This window comes from Mobula birostris, chromosome 9 (genome assembly GCF_030028105.1).
Source record: "Mobula birostris isolate sMobBir1 chromosome 9, sMobBir1.hap1, whole genome shotgun sequence".
Classification (NCBI taxonomy): Eukaryota; Metazoa; Chordata; class Chondrichthyes; order Myliobatiformes; family Myliobatidae; genus Mobula; species Mobula birostris.
The window spans coordinates 51460746-51475202 of record NC_092378.1 but is presented as its reverse complement, the minus strand read 5'-3'; the positions used below and the strand labels follow the sequence as shown (position 1 = coordinate 51475202).

General features: G+C 41.9%; 1 protein-coding gene across 2 annotated transcripts in view; it reads left to right on the top strand.

Annotated features, from left to right (window-relative positions):
* nup205 (nucleoporin 205) overlaps positions 1–4580 on the top strand; it is a 127444-nt gene extending 122864 nt beyond the window's left edge. For both annotated transcript variants that reach the window (XM_072268030.1, XM_072268032.1), the window contains 2 exons: positions 3255–3331; positions 4275–4580. In XM_072268030.1, coding sequence (XP_072124131.1) covers positions 3255–3331; positions 4275–4430 — 233 coding nt within the window. In that variant the 3' untranslated portion in view covers positions 4431–4580. The remainder of the gene's footprint in view (positions 1–3254; positions 3332–4274) is intronic.
* The last annotated feature ends 9877 nt before the right edge of the window (positions 4581–14457 follow it).

Below are 14457 nucleotides of genomic sequence, written 5' to 3'. Positions count from 1 at the left end.
TCATTTGACTAATTGTGTCATCAAGGAGCCTTGATAAAGCTGCTATCAAAGGAGAAATACTAATAATTAGAGTGATACCTGCATTTAGCTATGGTTTTTGGTGTTAGTCAGCACAACCCTAGGCTATCACGACAGAATCTGCTCAAGATGGTGACCTTGGTCCTGCCATCCTCAGCTTCCTAGCCTTCTTTCCAACATGAGATCGGAAGTGGAAATACTCTCTGCTTATTGCACGATATCCAACTTCATTCACAGCTCATTACACAAAGCAGCCTACGGCAGCATGCAGTTAGACCCAGACAATATTGGGACACGTAGTGCCCACTAGCAAGTAACATTTGTATGAGTAAATTGCTGGACAGAGGTTGTCTCCAACAAGGGAGAATCTAACCACTTAAGTTTGATTTATAATGGTGTCACCATCAACAGGTACACAACCATCAGCGTGAACCGGAACCAACACACACAAAGTGCTGGAGGAATTCAGCAGATCAGGCAGCATCTGTGGAATGGAATAGACGGTGGATGTTTCAGGACAAGACTCTTCATCAAAGCTGGAAAGGAAAGGGGCAGATGCCAGAATAAGGAAGTTGGGGGGTGGGGAGGTGTATGGGAGGGGAGAGGGGATGATGTGAGAAGCTGGGAGACTGGAAGATGAAGAGTTAAAGGGCTGAAGAAGTAATCTTATAGGAGAGGACGGTGGAGCATGGAAGAAAGGGAAGGAGTGTGAGTAACCAGAGGTGGGTGATGGGCAGGTTATGAGGTGGGAAAAGAAAAGAGGTGAGAGGGTAAGCAGAATGGGGACTGGAAAAGAGAGAAGTGGTGGGGGGGGGAGGTGTGGGTGTGATTACCAGAAGCTAAAGAAATTGATGTTCATGCCATCAGGTTGGAGGCTACCCAGGCAAAATATGAGTTGCTCCTCCAACGTGCATTTGGCCTCATTGCAGCAAAGGAAGAGGCCACAAATAGACATGTCAGTATGGGAATGGAAAGTCAAATTGAAATGGTAGCCACTGGGAGATCTTGGACAGTGGACAGAGTGAAGATGCTCAATGAAGCAGTCCCTCATGTTCTTATTCTGACCTCTGCTGCCTTGCTTTCCAGTCCTGATGAAGGGTCGGTGCAAAGGTGTCAACTGTTTATTCCTCTCCATAGATACTGCCTGACTTGCTGAGCTCCTCCAGCATTTTGTATGTGTTGCTCAAGATTTCCAGCATCTGCACAATCTCATGTCTAACATTAACCCGAAGTTCAACTGAACAATGCACAAAAATGCAAACTATGTAGAGGTCGGAGGCTGAATGTCCTGTCCATCACCCTAGAAACGTTCCACTAACTGGGAGGCACAAATCAACAATGTGATGGAATAATCTCCACTTGCTTGGATGAGTGTTGCTCTGTCAATCTGCAAAAATCAGCATTACCCAGGACAAAATAGCTTTCTTGATTACAGCTTTCGAAACCACCTCTGATGTGGGAGTGGTGTTGTCATAGAGTAATAGAAAAGTACAGCACAGAAACAGGCCCTTCACCCCTTCTACTTTGTGCCGAACCATTTAAACTGCCTACTCCTATTGACCTGCACCTGGACTATAGCTCTCCATACCCCTACCATTCATGTACCTGTCCAAACTTCTTTTAATCATTGAAATCGAGCTTGCATGCACAACTTGTACTGGCAGTTTGTTCCACACTCTCACAACCCTCTGAGTGAAAAAGTTTCCCTTATGTTCCCCTTAAACTTTCCACCTTTCACCCTTAACCCATGACCTCTAGTGGTAGTCCCACCCAACCTCAGTGGAAAAAGCTCACTTGCATCTACCCTATCTGTACCCCTCATAATTTTGTGTACGTCTATCAAATCTCCCTTCAATTTTCTACATTTCAAGGAATAAAGGCCTAATCTATTCAGTCTTTCCTTGTAACTCGGGACGTCCAGTTCTAGTAACATACTTGTAAATTTTTCTGTGTACTCTTTCAACTTTATTTGTATCTTTCCTGTAGGTGGTGACCAAAGCTGCACACACTATTCCAAATTAGGCCTCACCAGTGTCTTGTGCAACTTTAACATTACATCCCATCTCCTGTACTCAATATTTTGATTTATGAAAGCTTATGTGCCAAAAGCTTTCTTTACGACTATCTAATTGTGGACCTGTATTCCTGCATCACTTTGTTCAACTGCACTCCTCAGTGCCTTACCGTAGACTGTGTAAGACCTCACCTGGTTGGACCTAACAAAGTGCGAAACATCACACTTGTCTGCATTAACTTCCATCTGCTATTCTTCAGCCCATTTTTTCAGCTGGTCCAGACCCTGCTGCAAGCTCCAGTGATCTTCCTCCCTGTCAATTACACCATCAATCTTGATGTCACCTGCGCATTTGCTGATCCAGTTAACCATATTATCGTCCAGGTTATTGATGTAGATGACAAACGTCTTACGCACGACCTCCAGTCAGAGAGGCAACCATCTACAACTACTACTCTCTAGCTTCTCCTACGAAGCCAATGTCTAATCCAGTTTACTACCTCATCTTGAATGCCAAGCAACTGAACCTTGTTGGCAAACCTTCCATGTGTGATCTTCTCAAATGCCTTGCTCAAGTCCACATAGACAACATCCACTGCCTTGCCTTCATCAACTTTCCTGGTAATTTCCTCAAAGAACTCTATAAGATTGGTTAGATGTGACCTACCACACCTAAAGCCATGCTGACTATCCCTAATCAGTTCATGTCAATCCAGATGCTCATTTATCTGGTCTCTTAGAATACCTTCCAATAATTTTCCCATGGCCTATAATTTCCTGGTTATGTTTTTACAGCCTTTCTTAAACAGCAGAACATTAGCTCCAATCCTCCAGTATATCACCTGCCAATAAAGATTATTTCAATTTCTCTGCTAAGGCCCCTGCAAATTCTGCTCTTGCCTTCCACAGGGTCCAAGGAACACCTTGTCAGGCGCTGAGGATTTATCCACCCTAACTTGCCTCAAGACTTCGAACACCTCCTCCTCTGTATTCTGCATGGGGTCAATGACCTGTCATTGAGCCTGCTCAAATTAACCCAAGTGCAGATCATTGGCCACGCCTTGAAGATTTCATGTAGATTCTCCTCAATGATTTGATGCAATGTAATTTGAAAATCAGACTTGCGAGACACAAAGTGAGGATTTGGTATCTTGAATAGCTAATTTCTGAGGTTAACCCAAGTGCCAACTTTGTGTGTGTTTTTTTTTAATGTTAAACTTAGATTTCCAGAAGTTTGGTTCAGATCCTGATCCCAAGCGCTTCATCCTGAGTCAAGTTAACCATCATGATCTGGAACAGGTGAGTTTCAATCCTGGTTACCTTCATGCAATCAGGTGATGGCAATCTTGGGTCATACTTAGGAAATCTGTGTTACTATATGTAGAATAAATGATCTGGCAGTGATCCTTGAATTAGAAAATTGATGCACCTTTTCAAAAAAAAAATTCGCAATAAGTTAATAAACGCAAAGATTGGAGAGTCTGAACAAGCTAGAGCTTTCCTCTTCAGAGCGAAGGAGGAGGAGAGACAACTTGAGAGGGATGCATAAGGTGATAAAAGGCATAGATAAGGTGAACAGCCAGCACCTTTACCCCAGGTTTACAATGGCTAATTCCAGAGGATACCCTTTTGACACGAGTGGAGGAAAGTTTTAGAGGATATGCCAGAGATTTTTTTTTTACACAAGAGTGGTGGGTGTGTGGGGGCAGATGTATTAGGGACATTTAAGAGACTCTTGGGCACATGGATTAAAGAGAAATGGAGGGTTATGGACACTAGAGGAGGGAAGGGTTCGATTGATCTTGGACTAGGTTAAAAGGGCAACACAACATAATGGCCAAAGGGCCTGTGCTGTGCTATACTGCTCTATGTTCTATGTGCTATCACTCTCTAGGGAAAATCCATAAACACGTGTTAATTGTGGGATAATTTAACATATAAAGCAGAAAGCAGATAAGGAAAAGGAGACTGATATTGGCCACTTCATTCAGATCAGCATTCTTGGGTTTTCCAACAGGCACTATAATGGGACCGTAGGCATTCTACCACTAGAAATAAGTATAAGTTAATCGGAGGTTGCTAATATGTCACTCTGTTGCAACCAGCACAGCTCGCTGCTCAACTGGGTGAATGACCCAAGCCTATCTTGCAGATGCAGAGCTTAGGCTTGAGGACAGTGGTGTCGGGCTTGTTTCATTTCTGTGTTTAACGGAGCAAACTGGGATTTGTCTTGTGTCTCCAGCTTCAGGTTGATGCCACAGCGAGCTTTGGGGAATCTCTACAAAAGAAGTTGCTTGAAATTGAGAATGTTTACTGCCGAGTGCGATCAAGGCACTTGTTTATTCAAGCACTAGTTCGACGAATTCGTGGCCTTGTGAGGATAAAGAGGACGGGATAAGTCTTCTCAATCACACTACTGTACACATCCTCTTGTTCTTCTCTTTTAACCCTCTTTTTCAGTTTATTTACTGTAAGTCTCACAGAACCAGTATCATTTTTGTTCAGGATCAAATTGTACTTACAAATAAAATGCTATTTTCCAGATAAAGTTCAGTGTTTAGAATTCGTGATTGAGTTTTGTCAGCGGCTAGCTGGGGCTGGTAACCACATTACTGCAGTCTGGTGTAACATATGTTCAGATTGCATATGGCCACAAGATTGTTTTTTTTAGAAAAAGGTTTTTTTATTTCGATGCTGTAGTTTATTAACTGAATATAGCTTCCTCAGTTGCCGTGGTGAGGTTTGAGCTTGTCTCTAGTCTAGCTGATTAATTCAGAGTTTGAAGTTGCTTGTCCTCAATGAAAACAAACAGGTGCTATCATCCCCATTTTAGAAATAATACTCCAAAATTAACTGGTGTCTAAAGTCTCTCTTCTCCACTGTAGAATAATTCATTTACTGCTAGCTTGGCTTTGTTCCTTCTAGTCATTTCTAAGGTAAGATCTGGTATTCCACTCTAGAGTGCTGAACAAACACGTGTGGCAATGAGGGAGTGTTTCACTGTTGGGGGTGACATCTTCCAAATGAAGCATTAAACTGGGTCTTCCTTGCCCTCAGAGATGGACAAGTCCAAGAAATCTTCTATGTCATTGGAGTACTGCTGAGTAACAATTACATCTTACTATTGCTGCTGGCAAAATAAGATTGTCGACACAAGATCCTTCATTTCTCTTTATCAAAGGAATGCTGAGTTGTTTTGGTCGGTAATAAGTGTGTTCATAAATCTTTGAGATGTTACAGAGGCGATAGGTAGAGAGAAGTTTTGATCTAACCATTCCCTCCTACACAGAGGTCTGTTTAGTACCACACTGTACAATGAAGGTTTGAATTCCTTGCGTGCATTGTTAGACCTTCATGTAATGAAATAAGGAAGCATTTATCCACAGAATTCTCCCTCCTACATCATTACAGCTAAACAACATTATTTTTGCTATTTTGATGAAAATAATATATGCTAATTTATTCCAAATGTGTTATTCCAAAGCAAAGCCCCCATAATGTTTATTTCTTTCATCCTTGCATCTACAAAAATGGTGCTTTGAAACTGCCTTGCCACAAATCAAATGTTGACTAGTATCTTGTGGGTGATTCCACAGAAAAATATCCTCATTCAGGGATTTGGTAAACTCTAAGGCTAGATCTAAGGATCACAGTCTGAGAAGAGGGCTCAGCTATGTTTGATCAGAGATCCTCACTGAATTGTAATCCTTCGGCATTTTCTTTTTCAAAGGGCAGCGAACACTCTTTAGTCATATTCATTGGATAGGGTACGTGATTTGTTGGAGAATAGTCATCTCCTGTGAGTTAGTGGAATAATCTGCTGTTACTCCTATTACCCTCGTTTTGTGCTCTTAGGCGATGTGGCACGCCCAGAGGTATTCACTGTCAGCTTTGTTTCTGGAGTGGGGGTGAATCTATTCTCACCAGCAAAAAGTAAGCCATGGCCTACACCACGAAAGTAAGCAGCCCCCCCTGCCTGACATTATTCACTGATCAGTCAGACATTTCCGAGCATACTGATTTCTCAGAGGATTGTGGAGAATGGACTAGACTGGACTGGATCTGTCCATTTTTTTTTTGGATGTTGATCACACAGTAAAATTACACACTGTCATGCACAAAGCACGTTTTTATTTTTTGAAAAAGGTTTATTTATAGATAATATGAATCTGTTCACATAGGTTGGTACAGCCAAACAAGCACTACAGTCACAGTGCTGAGGAATTACAAGCAAGAACAGTCATGTAAGTCCACACGAGCCATCTCAAGGAGCAAGACACCACTCGGTATGATTCACTAGTCTCATGCAAAAAAATCATCACCACCAGGTTCACATGAAAAACATCATGTGATAAAATTATCTATTGATTGGTCCCAATCTCATGACTAGAGCTCAGAAATAAAAAGTAGCTGCCTTATGAGTTTTTGTGTTGGGAAGGCAGTTGACATAGGAATTCTCTCCAGTGACCTAAGGGCTTCCTGTTGGTTAAGCCGATGGCCAACAACCACAGTTTGGTTTTCATCTGTATAATTATTGTATCAATTTATTTTTTAAAAATGGAAGATTTTGAAGAATCCACAAGGGCAGGAGGAAAAGTTAGATTCTGACCAGAACCTATAATGGAAGCACAATGTAACAAGGGACAGATGTGTTTTTTTTTTGGTTGATAAAAATGATTGCGGGTGAAAGAGAAGACAGGATAAGAGCATTCTGGCTTTGGGACTTCTTGCTAACCAACCTGGATTACATGTAACTTGCTCCCAAGTTATCCTGTCATCAGTACAGTGCAGCTTATTCTGATGAAGGCACTCATAGCTATGAAAACTCATTCATGACAACCCCACTGTTGTCCCTTGCCAATGTACAGAGTGGCCTTTCAGCAGATTCAAACTTAGAAGCTACACCTTCAAGGCAGATATGGGTAATTCTTGAAGATTAAATCAATTAAATACACAAATATATTACAAGCTCTTCATTTACTTCCCAGTGCAAACATTGCTTGATACGTCCGAGTTCCCCAAAGAGTCAGCAAATGAATCAGTTCAGTTCACAGAACCTGACCTACAAAAAAACTTAGTAAATATGGTGAAATAGTCTCCACCTGATAGCATTACACAAACATGCAAATCATTTAAAGTTGAAAACACACTTGATGCTTCCCCTAAGGACAATTCATGTGAGCTTATGTAGTAAATGAGAGATCTTCTTGACAGACTCGGCGTGATTTGAACCTTGTTGACTAATCCTTAGTGCAATTCAGTGTACATAGACAACGTAAAGTCCAAGCAACTTATGTATGGGCAAGTCTTGGCTATATTTTTAGAATTTGTTGTCTCTTTGCCACATCTCTTGCACAGTTGTTTAAATCCTCTGTTCACACTCTGGGAAGCAAGTTCAGGTGAATTTTTGCAGTCTGTTTCAATGCAGTATCCCTTCCGTAAGTGTTTCAGCACCATTTATAAATTTCAATCACTTTGGCTAAATTTTGTTTGAAACATTCAGGGCTTTATACTTCTTTGCCTTGCAAATTTCATGCTTGGTTGTGATTGTTCAAGTATTATCCTGTTGAAGTTTTTGTATGTGTGTAAACTGCCACGGAGTGAGAAGCAAGGATGGGGCTGAACTGGCAGAGAGGATTGTTAACCTCAGACCCAAGGCCGAAAGACCACTGAACTCTCTGCCACCACCCAAGTCTCATCACACGTGAAGTGCCGGTTGCATTGTACTTTTTAACTTGTATCATATATCCACCTTATTATTTATTTGTGGTAATATTACTCTGTGTTGTGTGTGTGTGAGCTGTATGTACTGTGTTGTGCATCTTGGTCCGGAGGAATGTTATTTCTTTTGGCAGTATACTTTTGTGTACAGTTGAATGACAATAAATTGAACTTGAAGGCGAGTGGTCCGTGAAGAATATGACATTGAAGATCGCCAATAGTTGCAAGAGAAAAAAATGTCTTCTTTTCTAACCCAGATGTCCTTCTAGTTGGCAAAAATATGAACAGTTATCATAGCTTTAATCACACATCTTTACAGAGGATCCATTTTACAATTCAGGTTCACTCTATTACTTCTGTCTTCACCCTGAAGAAAATACATCAATTGCCACACAAGGGACTCCCTTCAGCTGTTGTAATCCAATGTACACCAGCTTGGTTCTTCAGACCTAGGTGGACCTTCATGCTTTTTGCCAAATTCCTCCTGAATTAGCAAAATGTTAGACTCCAACCTATTCCACCGATACCCAGCCATCTACATGTCATCCGAACCACCGCTGGGCCATAAGCCAACTTGGGTCTGAGCCATTATAAGTGTGAACATTCCACTTTATAAACCAAAATTCATCTAAAACAGAGCTGCCTATCTGCCAATCTTCCCTGAAGTTGATTCAACCATCGGCTGTGTGCCTGCAATCAACACTGGCTTCCGTTCCAGCAATTTATCAACCTTCAATCTTGCTTGCTTTACAGACCTCTCTCTGCTGTTGTTCCTCTCTATCGGTGTAGCTCTCTACAAGCCCATCACCTCTTGGGTTCACAATATATTTCCAGGCTTGGCCTTGTATGTGCCTTCAATTTTCTTTGGAGTCAAACCCTATTGCCTTTCCTCTTCCAAAATGTTTTGCGCCCTCTCTAGTTGGTAAGGCTACAGTATAGATAAGAATAGACAATGTTTTTCTCTTGATTTGTGGCTACCTGGAAGGATACTTATGAGATTCAGCAGTATCACTAAGCCTTAGCCACTCACCACCAGAATGGTTGGAAGATGCTGTGAGTTGTCTTTTGGCCAGTGAAGCCACATGCCAGAGTGGCTGCCAGGACTATTTTTTACAATTTTCAATTAGGAATGGGTGTCCTTATGGCCACATCAATAGAAAGGACAAGATGTGCCTTGAGTGTGAAGGGCATGAAGAAAGGGTGAAGACTGAGAAGGAATTGGAGCAAGATGCAGGTATGGGTTCTGGTCAATAAAAGAACAAAGTACTTCCACTGAAGTAAATCCTGCTAGCTACATACAGTGTTGATGTGTTTACTGTTTTGTTGAAAATACTATCCAAAGGGTTTTTTCACCCTGCTTGTAAGAACATAGATTTTTTTTACATCACTTTTAATGACAGAATGCAGATGTACAGCAAACACAGGGACTGGAATAACTTATTAAATGCAGCACCTGATTCTGAATACTATGACCTGTGTGATACTATTAATTCAGGAGAGCAAAGATACAAAGCAAGCTGTTGTTGGAAATGGAAAATGTCACTCAAGCTCAGCAAGATTTCAGCAGTGCAGGTGTTAAAATGAAGACCTATGTTTTCTAAAATTGGGTGAAAGTATCATAGAATTAGCTTTGGCTGGCTTCAAGTTGCACATAATTTCTGTGAAAATCTTTAGATACAAGGTTCACAGGAAAAGTTCCAGACAGAAAGTCTATTAAATTATCAATTTAATAGATCTGAAGGTACAGGGAGAGGAAGAATGTGTTGAAACCATATCTGGAGAAAAGATTTTTAAACATGCGGCGTCAAGCACTTCCTATCTGTTGCCTGACGTAACTGTGAAAAGATGTGATACTCCATTGCTCAGTATCAAAGCAGTGGAGAAAACAGTTCATACAACAGGACCAAATATCCTGAGTGGCAGTGTGTCAGGGTGAGTGAGAGGAGGAGCTCGTTTATCCCCTTCATTGGATGGGGGCCTGAAGTGGCTTTGTAAAAGACACTTAGCCCCATATACCTTAATACCTTGATGAGCAAAAGTTTGTCAATCTTTAATTTAAGACTCAAATTTAAGCCCTCCAAACATCCGGACCTGTGCCTCGGTTTTTTTGCACTACCTTACTTTCCCTTTTCTATTTTCTATTTATGATTTATAATTTAAATTTTTAATATTTACTATTGATTTGTACTCCAGGGAGTGCGAAGCGCAGAATCAGATATCGCTGTGATAATTTACGCTCTAGTATCAATTGTTTGGTGACAATAAAGTAAGATAAACTTAGATACATTAGGGACATTTAGGAAACTTTTAGATAGACACATGGATCATTAAAAGGAGGGCTATGTAAGAGGGAAGTGTTAGATTGATCTTAGAGCAGGTTAAAAGGGCGACACAACATTGTGGGCAGAAGGGCCTGTCTTGTACTGTAATGTTCTATATCCTCAAGTATTAAGAAGTGACAATTGGCCTTGAATTTGTAAACTAGAGCTTTGCCTGCAGAAGTGTTTCCTAATCATACAGAAGGAAATGCCCCCAACGTTCAGACTTACCTACCCTATCAGTTTTCATTACTATCTTGAGACTCATTGAACAGATCACTCTTAACCATCTAAACTGCATACAAAACGATGCAGGGTAAATGTAATTCTGCTTCATAAATTAAACAGAGAACAGTGCCAGCCATTCGGTCCACGATGTTGAGCCAACCTTTCAACCTACCCCGTGATCAATTTAACCCTTCCCTCCTACATAGTCATTTTTTTTTTCATCCATGTGCCCAAGAATCTCTTAAATGTCCCTAATGTATCACCCTCAACCAGCATCCATAGGAGTACAGATAGCAAACCTTGAAGTACAGATAGGATTCCAATAAATACACATCACAGTCCATCAAAGATCAATAAATCTTTCCTCAGATAAGATTTTAATCCAATTCCATTTGGCTGATGAAGTCGCATCTCATCAACTGTAACTTTACATTTAGATCTTTAAGCCATAAGGATGACTGGCAGGCTTAGTCGAGTGTCTCATTGCAGCTGTCTGTGGAGTAGGAAATTAACTGTTATACATTCCATTGTCCAATTCTGATGGCCACACTTGTGTGTTCCATAATCTGTGCAGAAGTGATGCAGAGGTTTATAACCAATGAGGTGGGGACAGTGTTGGTTTGCTTATGGATATTTGTGGCTTTTTGTTTGGGTTTCATGAGGTTGAAAGTCCATTTCTTGAGATGAATGGAAGAGCTAGGAAGCCCTCTGTGGCTTGATATGATGATGAGGGATGTTGTGGAGGCCCTGGTGGAGAGGGAGATGTTCATTTACCTGCTTTTGGTGGATGTTGCGCAGAAGGTAGTATTGTAATGTCTGGATGAGGAGTGGTGTAAATGGGGTCTGGCAGCTAGGTTGATACGCTGGGCTTGAGGGTGTCTCTGCTGAAGCGCATGGCAGTGTTCAGTGGGAGTGTATTCGCATCTGGTCAAGATGCAGTATTCTGCACTCAGCCACTGCATGCACAGGGCTCTTTGCCTTGCTTGTGACGTGTCAGCCAGCTTCTGAATCAGCCGACCCTTCAGTTCCGGGGCTGCCTTCTTCGGATGGACTTTGAGGTTAGTGAGGGATCCCGTTCATTGAGGTCGCTGCAGTGGAGCAGTGGCTGATGTTGCTACAGAAGCCTACCTTCAGGCTGCTAAATTTAATGCCCTCCATCCGTCAGTCTAGAAAGCAGTGGTTGGGTGTTGTGTAAGGCTCCCACTTCTGGTAGTACTCCTGCCTGATCATTTCAGGCCTTGCTCAGGGTGGATTCAATGCCATTACTGTCATTGTTTTATTGTCAGGCTGAGGTTGCCCTCATGGGCGAGTTTTGATGTCTCCACTGGTGACCTGCTGCTTGCAGAATGTTTACACGAGATGAGTGCACGTGACTTGGAGGTGTTCGCATTGCCACCTTGGCTGAACAGAGGAACACTTTTAGTAACAGACTAAGACAACTGCACTGCTCCACAGAGCACTATATGAGGTCATTCTTGCCCTCTGCCATTAGGATCTATAATGAGTCGATAGCTGGGGAAGTGATGACCCCTCCTGTTAACTGTTTTGGGTAACTTATTTTTTGTTCTTTCTTGCTACTTCTAATATTTATATCTGTGCACTTGTAATGCTACTGTGACACTCATTTCCTTTGGGATCAATAAAATATCTATCTGTCTATTTGCCCACTGTAGCCTGTACCTGAGAGGGATAATAAATTAGCCATATTGGAATGGCGGAGCACACTGAATGGGTTGAATGGCCTAATTCTGCCTCTATCTCTTTTGCTTTAAGTCCTGGATTTGGCAAATACTATTGGAACAATAGTAAGTTACTCCAGTATATTTTGCAAATAATTCACCTACAGTCATTGTGCTCTGGTGCTGGAGAGAATTAAAGTTTAACTGGTGAGTAGGATGCTTGTCAAGTGAACTGCTTTGTCCTGCTGCTGTGGAGAATGCTAAGCTCACTACCAGCTTTCTCTACCTCACCACTGGCCGTAAGACATGGGAGCAGAACTTGGCCATAAGGCCCACTGAGTCTATTCCATCATGGCTGATTTATTATCCCTCTCAACCCCATTCTCCTGCCATCTCCTTGTAATCTTTTGATGCCTTTACTAATCTAGAACCTATCAACCTCCACTGTAAATATACCCAATGACTTAGCCTCCACAGATATCTGTCACAATTAATTCCACAGATTCACCACACTTGGGCTAAAGAAATTACACATCTCTGTTCTAAAGGGACGTCCTTGTATTCTGAGGCTGTACCCTCTGGTCCTAGACTCCCCCATTATTGGAAACATCCTCTCCACATCCACTAAGCCTTTCAATATTTGATAGGTTTCAGTGAGATCCCCCAAATTCTTCTGAACAACAGCAAGTAGAGGTCCAGAGTCATCAAATGCTCTTCATAAATCAATTGCTCTTCATAAATCAATTGTTTCTAAATTAACACCTCCAATACTGGAAGAGCAGTAATATCTTCCAAACAGATATAAGAAAGATTGAAGGAACTTTTATTTTCCCCAGCACAATATTGCTTGACAACCCTCTTAACTAGCAGCCAACCTCGGTGAGCTCTAGACCACATACCTCCACTATTGCTGTCTTTTTCCACCTCCGTGATGCTGTCTGGATGCACGGCTCCCTGGATCTTCAGCTGCTGAAACCTTCACCCTGACATGACTATTCCAAAGCTCTTCTGAGTTTACTCACTATATTCTTGTGGTCATTGCATGTTTATGATCTCCAACCAAGGCTCACCTCTGTGTTTGTTAATTACCATTCCAGAATTCTTATCCCATGTTCTCAATTTGATCTCCTCCAGTCCTACACCAGTCCAAGGTGCTTTAATTCTGGCCTCTACACCATCAGTGATTTTGATTGCTCCACCATAGTTAGCAGTATCTACAGCTACTACGGTTAAGCTCAGAATTTCCTCCCCAAATCCCCCCGTCTTGCTCACTTGTTTTCCTCTTTAACACATGTTAACCCAACATTTTTAACCAACTTTCAGATCTTAGTGAGCTGGTATTTATAAGTGTATGAGGTGTCCAGGGAGGTGTAGTACCTCTGCTGTAGGGCCTGACATGTCATTCTGGGGCAGCTCACTCAACTTTGGTCTCCATGGGACACTCAGCTCTTGCCTGTGGCTCCAAGTAGCTGTTTGCATGTGGTAGTGGCCACACCCCAGTAAACTGCCTTGACAGTTGGGCTAAACCAGGTGAGGGTAACCGGCAGGCCTCATACCCTCGTGAGATAGGGACATGCCTGTCCCAGTATACAAAGTCTGGGTGGATGAGATCTACAGTAAGATCCCATGACTAGGAAGGCTGTTTTGCAATGCTTCATGGAGAGCGAAAGGCATGACAAGGCACAGATGAAGTCATGGTCATCCAGTGCATTCAATGAAGAACCCCAGTATGACGACTACTTGGACCACTGGATCTGGTCTTTTATGGTTGAGAGAGTGGAACTGCCCCAGTTCAACGACCTTTCCACTTCAAAAAATCTCCCGCACGGGTTTCTTTGTGCAGTTCACATGAATGTTCAACAGAACTGCACAAATCTAACCTGTCATCTTTGGATAAAATGGAGAACCAGCACAGTGGAGTTTACTTTGGTGACACTTTTCATTACTCTACATCTTGTACATGACATTACAACAAGACTTTGTAATGTGAAGTGTCAAACAGTGCAAGACTTCCCTCCCAGTTTTGATTATGGTAAATGTGGATATTGGCAGGACTGTATTTCATATTTTGTTCCTTCTTGTAAATTGGAGTAATGCCCCACCTTTTTGTCAGTCGGCAATGTTGTAGATGTACTTGAGCAGGTGGACCAGAGGGTTGGCAAGTTAGCAGCGACGAGGTTGTGGCAAGGCAAGGGTTAAGATAGTGTGCAGGCAAGGATAGTTTGCTGACAGTGTACAGTCAACCAAGGCAAGAAAGGTTTTTGAAGAGCATAGCTCCCCTTTGCATAGCCCAGAGCTGAAGCTATTTGGAATACCAAGACAAGAAAAGGATGCAAATGAGGATTCTAGGGTGACATTTACTATTGGATACCTACTAGGGTTATTTTACTAACTCTAAAGTATTATTGACTGTTAATACTTGTAGTATTGTAGGGATTGATTATCCAAATAAGGAATTTGAACATTCACAAAATTACCT